A 9,369-nucleotide genomic window follows, 5' to 3' on the forward strand; every position below is an offset into this window, starting at 1 on the left:
TAGTGCATACACCCTATTCTCAAAAACAAAGGACGCAAAAATGGCGCGGCTTTCGAGTGTCCTCAACATTGGAACAGTGCTTGTCGGCGTTCTATGACGTAGCGTCCTTAAAAGGGCAGCAGTTGAGCATGCTTCCTTGACATTGGGAAACAGCCACAGACACAGACACAGACACAGACACACACACACACACACTCCAGCAGCTCAAGAGTCAAAGTACAAAAGAGAGATTAACAGTAATAAGTACACCGGATACTGGCTCAGTATGTGTGAAAGTACACATGATACTGGCTCAGTATGAGTATAAGTACACAGGATACTGGCTCAGTATGAGTATAAGTACACAGGATACTAGCTCAGTTTGCGACCATACTTCATGTTATGCGTATTTGAATTTCAAGTTATTGCAGAGTAAAATTAAAGTGAATTCCCTAAATTATAGAATAAGGCAGGTTGGACGTACCTTATTAGGGGTCCGGGCAGCGAAGCTGCTTGGCCCCTATTGTTTCTGCAACGGGTTTTTTTCAGACGCATATAAAACCCCTCTAATCCTAAGTGAGCTTCGTAGTACCATTTAACTCTGATCGTGAGTTGCGTCTCTGTCGAATGGCTGGGTATTTTCAGCGAGGTTCGTAGTAGGTATACCCCGCCGGTCTGTTGTCTGGCCAGGCTCCTGCAGCACCGTCCGTCCACACCTGCAGACAATCTCCTAAGTAGATGGGAGAGAAACACACGCATACACACAGCAGGGGCGGGGTCAAAGACCCGACTGGGTCCCGGTGTGCGTGCGTGCGTGCGTGTGCGTGCGTGCGTGTGTTTGCGTGTGTGTGCGTGTGTGTGCGTGTGTGTGCGTGTGTGTGTGTGTGTGTGTGTGTGTGTGTGTATGTACGTGTGTACGTGCCCCCTAGTGGTTCCACATGCAATAACAGAGCCTGGATTTGATAAACGGCCTCTTGGCTTTTTTTTTAGTCATTCATCAAAGAGGAACCTGTAAGTTCCACAAACCACCAATAAGAACCAATGCAGAAGGGTAAAAAAAATAATGGAGAGAAAACAAGGTATTATTTGCATCAAGCCTGTATTTCTTGCTTAGGATCCTGAGGATCGCATTGCATCAACAAGTTCAATAAAAAATACGGGGAAAAGGTTACCTCCCCTTTCTCTGCTTTGCCCGCCCAGAGAATTTGTCCCGACCGCCCATGAGAAAATGAGCTACGACCGTGTGAGCTCAGCCCACATAGTTCTTTCCTGGAGAGACATCATGTCTTGCAAACGAGCGAAGCATGGCAGTTGCTCAGTGTTTGGATGTAGTACAAATGAACACAACAGTTTATTTTTACTTCCTTCATCCGAGCCTCTGAAGAAGCAGTGGGTGATTTCATTTTCTCTGGAAATGCGAAAGTCTGCGCCAAACATTTCACCGACGACTGCTTCCTCAACTTGGTCCAATACAAAGATGGACTTGCTGAACGTCTGGAAATGGAGTCCGGAGCAGTACCAACTCTCCTCGGCTCAGCTACAAACCTCGAACAAGTAGGTGAACTACCGCTATATCATTGTGTTGCTTTACTGTATATGGTTACCTTGTTACCCTAGCATTAGCTCTACAGCTACCGGCCCAGTTACTGTCTCTAATGTAAAGTTAGATGGCATCAGGTATGTGTTTTATGTACACACACTGTAATGCGAGTGTTGTAAACTTCTTTGTTATTTGGATAAACGTTCTGACTGAGCGTGCACCTAGGGCTGGGCGATAACTCGATTACGACGATAAGCATTAGACATAATTTATAATGTTGTTGTAGCATTAGCTCTACAGCTAACAGCCCAGCTACTGTGTCACTGTCTAATGTAAAGGTAGATTGCATCAGGTATGTGTGTGAATACACACACTGTAATGCGAGTGTTGTACACTTCTTTCTTCGTTGCAATATTGAGGAACCTTATGTCGGAGAGTGACCTAGAAAAATGTATTCACGCTTTAATTTCAAGCAGGATAGACTACTACGGTAATGCCCTTTTAACTGGGATTCCCCAAAAAACTATATATAGCAACTATAAAATGCTGCTAACTAGGTCTAAAAGAAGTGAGCACATTACCCCTATCCTAAGGTCCTTACACTGGCTTCCAGTTAGGCCTATTTATAGAATTGTTTTAAAGCACTAAATGGCATTGGACCATACTACATACATGACATGTTCACACAGCACAACCAAGCCAGATCACTGAGGTCTCAAAACAAAAATCTTTTGGTTCAAACTACGGCCAAAACAAATGTGGTGATCAGCCTTTAGTGTTTATGCAGCTAAACTTTGGACCAAACTGCCAGAAGAAATTAAAAAATAATCAAGAATTTACGGCACAACTTGTATTTTTAAATCCAAACTAAAGGCTAAGCTATTCAGTGATGCATACTATTATGTTTTCCTTCTCTTTTTTATTTTTATTCTAATCGATCTATACTTATTCATACTACTTATATCTGAAGGTCTTTTTATTCTTTTTTTTATCTTTTTCTCCCTTTTATTATTTTTTATTATGTGTCATTTCATAGAAGTACTTTCATTATATTGTTTGCATGTACTTCGTCACTATAAATGATACTGTTGTTTTTTGTATTCTGTAAAGCACATTGAACTGCTTGATGTAAGAAATGCGCTATACAAATAGAATTGCCTTGCTTACGTGACCACAGTAGTTCTTGCGTTTTCGATGATGAGGAGATAATTATGGCCCGTTAACTCCTCCTAAATACATATGGTGCTATCCAGGCAACCCGTAAACCGTGGTTTCACAACCCTCTACCAGATCGATGACCTCCGCTACAGCTCGTAACTTACGGTCTGAAAAGTGTCCCTGGAACGCAGCATAATGTTATACATCGATCTGGTACGAGTTCACAGGTAGTGAGTTGCGGGTTTGACTGCCATTCCAGGGCCCACTCATATTTTCCCCTTCGCACCTGATTCAATCAATGGGTTTTATTAGCAGCATTTCTGCCAGCTTGATGTAATTGTAGTGAGATGATGTGATGAACTTTTAAGATAATACGCAAACAAATAAATGATGTGACATAATTTTATCATTTCATAGATCTCATTTTAAGTTAGGCTAATGGTATTCACTAAACATGCTTATCTTATGTCTTCTTCCAACTTGCACCTGGAATATATACAAAGTAATACATTGACTACTAATTTGACCTTGTTGTCTCTACACAGATCAGCACATCAAGTGCTTACATTCAGCTGCTTCTCACAAGGGATGTTGCCTGCCATACAGACCACCTGGAAACACATACTGTAGGCACACAGCTATCCTTAAAGACTTTGCCGTCCCACTTTACAAACTCAGGTTTGTACTTTCCACCATAAGTACATTTACTTTTGATGTAGTAGATTCTAGGCAGCAAAGACCAGGCTGATTCTAGATCCTACCTAAAAAGCCTGGTCATCTTAGGAAAAGCATCATGACCAGCGCCCTGTTAAACACAAGTCAAACATGGGAGTTGTATTTCAAAGATGGAATCAGCCAAGAGCCCAGAAGGGTTTCAGGACAGATATCACATGAGCTGTTAATCACTTCTCCAATCAATCACAATCATCAATGAATTAAAAATGTATAAATGTTAGCTGATCAGTCTTTACAGGGAAGGGACACGTTGTCGCTTGTTATTGTCAAAATAGAATGATTGCGCTTGTCTCTCATGTCATGTTGTGCTCAGATCATTTTGCGCTGGTGTTCGTTCAGTGTCCTCCACCTGGCCTCCGCTTGAGCTTTGAGTCTAGGGGGGAGGATGCTGGAGGAGACATCTCTCTCCAAAACTCTGAATCTTTGTCTGCCAGTACACATTTTAAACAACCCCTCTCTCAATGTTACATAAACATACCTTAAAGAGTTTCAAATGTACCATTACACTTTCTTCTTTTATGCAAACAGTGTATGAACACTATTACTTTCTGTCATTGTTTTTCTCCCTCTGCAGAAGACTGCGATGACTTTGAAGACCGTTAGCCACGCAGCAGCGCGGAGCGCACCTCGGCGATTCCTGTGTTGGGTGTGGACGGCCCTGGCTCCTCCCACTGTCCAGTCACAGCGGGGAGCTGAGATCCTGAGCGTCTACGGTTAAAGGGGAGGGCCCACTGGCTGTGGACGGCCATGCCACCCTCTTCACCGCGTCAGAAGTGGAGGCCCTGAACTCGCTGTCTGCGGGCACAGCGCGACCAAGAGCCTGGAGAGCGGCGAGCGGCTGGTCTGCCACGAGGAGCTGAGTGTGCAGGTTGGAAGTCATCTTCTAGTTTTCTAGGCATCCCAAATTAGAGGCTTCCTCTGTTACAACCTCAGCACACACCCTAGAAGCACACCCCTTTATGATTCAGTAAACGCTGCAAATATTAGCCGTCCTTTATGCCCACCTTTTTCCTGGCATGGTCCGCGTTTTACATCTGACCGTGGTAATTTACCGGCTTGATTTCGCACCCCAATTTACCCTCTCAGACCCTACACATATTGGCGCTTTCATTTAGATGTAAATGTGATCAGACAGCTTTGCGGTTCCAGGGAAGGGACTTGGGTAGAGGTGTTACTGCTGCATTGTCTATGCAACAGAGACAACGCAGTGATTTCAACATGAGTAGTTATAACTGGAGGGATACTGATAATCTGCAAGCTGCGACAGTCATGGGATGGAAGGTGATGCAGTCGCATTTAACGAAGACGGGGAAAGAGTGCGATCTACGAGAAAATACAGAAGAACTTCCTTACGCTGCTTGGTCAGCAAAGTGGTCAGCCAATTAAAGAATATGTTGTTGATTTTGCCCTTGTAAATCGTGAATCGCATTTTAGTCTACACTCAGATGTCAACTTATTCTTGCATGCTAGAATGAGTGAATCTAAAGAAAAAAGACATTCGGAGTATGCAATTTATCGATAAGACGTGTACTGTCTCCGTGCATAGCCCCGCCATCTCCAGTGAACCAAGAAAGTTGGCTCCGTGACGAAGGTGGATTTTACCCCCTCTGTTGTACACAGGGATGACAATGAATTTGCAGGGCGTGCAAAGCGGCGAACGAACCGGCTTGGCAGAGTAAAAATGCATAATGTGTCCTTTGTGGGGATTGACAACTATTCTGTGCAATGACATAATGGTCTTGTGTGTGTGTTTACCTTCTCCCTATGTGAAAGCAGCAGACCCCCAGACACCATTGTCATCAAGGTGCAGAGGATTATTGGTGGAGGCAATGCACGCTGATAGGTTAGTAATACCACATTGCATCCATGCAAGCAAACAACAATGATCAACTGATGAATGTACTCGATTCTAACTGCGCTGAAAAGCCTGGTACTCTTTGGCAAAGCATCATGATAACATGAGTCAAACTTTGGCGTTGTATTTCAAAGATGGAATCAGTCAAGAGCCCAGAAGGGCTTGTCTTGTGTGTATTTTGTGTGTTTCCTTCTTTATGTGGAAAGCAGCAGACACCAGAAACCATTTCAATCAAGATTGAAGAGGATATGGTGGAGGCATGCCCGCGTAGGTTAGTAATACATACTTGCATTCCATGCAAGACCCAAACCAACCTTTAACTGAGAATGTACCGCAATTCTTGCATTCTCCAGCAGGAGCATTCAACCCTTGACCATCCAAAGGGCAACAAGGAAAATGCATTATCAACCTATAGAAGTTAGAAGAATGTTCCAAATATTAATTCTTCCAATACACAAGTGTTTGACAAAGTACATAACCCCCCACAAAAAGTGTTTCCCACAGCCCAAGGACCAATGTGTGGTGCGCTGGGGGGGGGGGGGGGGGGGGGCCGGTGGCAGGCGAGCACGGGTGGCACCGGCGCAGCACGGCGACCGTCCTGTTTCGGGTGAGTGTTCATGTACACTCCGCGGTTTCCATGGCGGACACATCTGATTCGCCTAGCTGTGGACGAACAGCTCAATCGGAATAGAAAAGTATCATATATATACGCCTCAATCGGTTCGGAATACAATTCTATTCGGAATAGAATAGGTGTTGTAGTCCGCTATAATACTTCCGATTTAGTTTGGGGTTTTAACTTGGAGCAGCTGCAGTAGTTCGCAATTGGTCCACTCCGGTCTGTACTTTTAATGCACACCCGAACATTACCGCTGTCAAGAAAATTGCATTTATTGCCTGATTCACGTCTTTGATATATCACTCAGTAGTAGTTAACGTAGTCCGGTAACTTCTTCAACCCCAGCGTGTCCGGTTGCTAAGCGACGGGTAACATCGGTGGGTTCATGTGTTAGCGTATCGTGGCTCTCGCTACGTGTGTGTGTGTGTGAATGACAGGGAGAACGAGTGCTATGCAGAGATGAATGGACGGAACGATTTTTAGATTTCCAAAGCGCAAAAAAAAAAAATAATAATAATAATAAAAAAAAATGACAGAATCAATTCGTGGCGCTAAATGTTGATTCTGTGGCGCCGCGCCACACAATGGTCTATGTATGGGAAACACTGACATACTGTATACCTTTTGTGAAATGATCTAATTAAAACATTACTTTCTCTTCTTTCTCTGTTTTCCTCTCTGGAAGAAGACGTCAATGGAAACAGAGACTGCAGCACGCAGCGCGGCGCCACCTCGGAGAGTCTGCTGTGGACGCCCCTGGCTCCCTCCCACATGTCAAGTCACAGCGGGGAGCTGCGCATCCTGGCGTTTACGGACAAGGGGAGGGCCCATGGCGGTGGACGTCCATAACACCCTTTTTGCCGCGTCAGAACGGATAGGCCTTGTAGCTCGCTGTCCGCTGACCACAGCGTGGGCCAAGAGCCTGAACTGCAGCGTTGAGGCCTCGTCCGCCCTTGAGGACGCTGACTGGCATCAGGGCGGCCGCAAGGGCCGGCCCGGTGTGTCTTGTGTGGAAAGGTTATTCCCAACAAGGCCAATATGCTGAGGACCCATAACGACGAGAAGCCCTACAAGTGTGACCAATGCACAAAGCGCTTCAGTGATAGCTACGCCCTGAAGAACTCACTCTGAACTCACGCACATGAGAACTCACTCTGGGGAGAAGCCCTACAGGTGTGACCAATGCATGAAGTGCTTCAGTCTGAAAGGCCACCTGAATAGACACATGAGGACTCACTCTGGGGAGAAGCCCTACAGGTGTGACCAATGCAAGATGCGCTTCAGACAGAAAGGCCACCTGAAATCCACATGATGAATCACTCCGGCGAGAAGCCCTACACGTGTGATCACTGCATGATGCGCTTCAGTCAGAATTACATCCGAAGAACCACATGAGGACTCACTCCGGGGAAGAAGCCCTACAAGTGTGACCAATGCACGAAGTGCTTCAGTGAGAAAGGCACCCTGAATTAAACACATGAGGAGTCACTCCGGGGAGAAGCCCTACAGGTGTGACCAATGCAGTAAGCGCTGCAGTCGGAGAGATGTCCTAAATATCCACCTGAGGACTCACTCCGGCGAGAAGCCCTACAGGTGTGACCAATGCACGATGCGCTTCAGTCACAAAGGCACCCTGAAGATCCACATGAGGACTCACTCCCGGTTAGAAGCCCTGCCTGTTAGTGCCATTGCAACGCCAGCTGCAGCGACCCAAGCAATTTGAGTGTGCACATGCTCAAGCAAACGGGCCCAATGGGGTGCTTTCACACAGGGTAACGGGGCGCTTTGATTGAGACCTCTGTCCGGTATGTGTCGAAATTACTGCTTTTAGTTTTTCTTTAAACACTTTCCTGCTTTTGATTCGCTTTGTTTTGCTTTCTTTTCATTTTAGTAATTTATGTCTGTGTGATAAAGAACTTATTTCTCTGACTCTTCTAACAGTAAAATATTAGGAAACGTTCACATCGTTGGTAAATACAAAGGAACATGTGAGTGGAGTATACCACGAACCTCACTGAACATACCCAGCTTTTCTTGGGAAAACCTGGTTCGACAGAGACGTAACTCGCAGTCAGTTAAATGGTTCCACGACACTCACTTTAGATTCAATTAGTCGAACCAGGTTTTCCGCTTTAGGTTCAATGCGCGTTCACAGAAAAGGTGTTGTTTGTCACGTCATTTGACTCCCCCTTATGCTAAAGTGAATCGTGGCGTGTGTGGTGTATTATTATGAATTCCTACAAGGAATTCACAAGGTCCCAAATCGCAGCCAAGGGGAACACGGTTGCCCATAATATGGCTAGGGTAGCGTGCTGGCAAAAAATAGCCGTCCGTGTTCATTCGTAAGTGAACAGATTCTGAATATTGTCTAAAAATATCATGTATCATCAGGCCTTTTACCCCCATAGATATGGTGCCAGCACGCTCCTACGAACAGGGGGCAAGTCAAAAATAAATATTAAAATCATATTCAATGTGGTAAGTTGTAAGCATCCATTTTGAATAATTTCAGGTGAATCTAGCCCTATGATTTTGCAATGGCCTAGGCTCCAACCTTTAGTCACATGTTGATTACCTGCAGCAAATAAAAAAAACTAATTTAATACGACTGGGAGGAGGACCGCTCCACCGCCCTTCACCACTTCACTCCGGCTTCTCGCCGGAGTGAATCATCATGTGGAATTTCAGGTGGCCTTTCTGTCTGAAGCGCCTCTCGCCTATAACGAAGGTCGGCCGATGATGGTAGGAGTGGAAGGGGGGGGGGTGTCCTCTGACCCCACTGCTCGACTTCAAGGCCTTTGTAATGAGTATGTATTCATGTATTGGCAATGGACATCAATAATTGTCTTGCTACTCAAATTGTTGTGAAATGATTTGAGTGTAAATTAATTGTCAATTTTAGTTTGAAGGTACAAACATAGTTTGGAGGAGCTGATCGACACTCAATCTCAATCTGCCGGTATATAACTATCAAAGCAAAGTGTCACGCTACTCTTCTCAATGTTCTAATTATGGAACAGAATGTCCTATAATAGGTTCCCTGATTCCTTGCAGGAGACTGTCGCCTGTGACTCCCAGGTGGGACTATGGAGGTGATTTTTCTGAACAATTCTCACAGCTATAGTATGAATTGTGTGAATAAAAATGCCTAGGCCTAATGTGTCACTGACATAGCGGTTATGTGTATGCGGCTGATGGTGGATGCTGCTGAAGGTGGATGCTGCTGATGGTGGCTGCTGCTGCTGCTGTTGGCTTGAGGCGATGGCTGCTTGAGCTGGCTGGTGCCGGATAACACTGCTGCTGCAGGTCGCTGCTGCTTGAGGCGATGGCTGCTTGAGCTGGATGGTGGTGGGAAGGATGGTGGCCTGTCGCCTTTGCTGCTAGTGGTGGCGGCTTGTGCTGGCGACGGCTGGTGGTGCTGGTGGCGGCGGCGGCGACTGCTGCTGCGATTGTTGTCCTTCCTTTCGACCTGATGCACTTTAC

At 45.5% G+C, this 9,369-nt stretch overlaps 1 protein-coding gene and 1 long non-coding RNA gene across 2 annotated transcripts in view; both read left to right on the forward strand.

The window, feature by feature from the left end:
- LOC130380977 (uncharacterized) overlaps positions 1-538 on the forward strand; it is a 1,819-nt gene extending 1,281 nt beyond the window's left edge. The window contains exon 6 of the mRNA XM_056588399.1: positions 529-538. Coding sequence (XP_056444374.1) covers positions 529-538 — 10 coding nt within the window. The remainder of the gene's footprint in view (positions 1-528) is intronic.
- A 683-nt stretch (positions 539-1,221) lies between these two features.
- LOC130380333 (uncharacterized) lies at positions 1,222-4,012 on the forward strand. Its single transcript, XR_008895269.1, has 3 exons — positions 1,222-1,533; positions 3,223-3,355; positions 3,987-4,012. It is a non-coding gene; the product is annotated as an uncharacterized LOC130380333 (long non-coding RNA).
- The last annotated feature ends 5,357 nt before the right edge of the window (positions 4,013-9,369 follow it).

The sequence above is a fragment of the Gadus chalcogrammus genome, chromosome 4 (assembly GCF_026213295.1).
Source record: "Gadus chalcogrammus isolate NIFS_2021 chromosome 4, NIFS_Gcha_1.0, whole genome shotgun sequence".
Lineage (NCBI taxonomy): Eukaryota > Metazoa > Chordata > Actinopteri > Gadiformes > Gadidae > Gadus > Gadus chalcogrammus.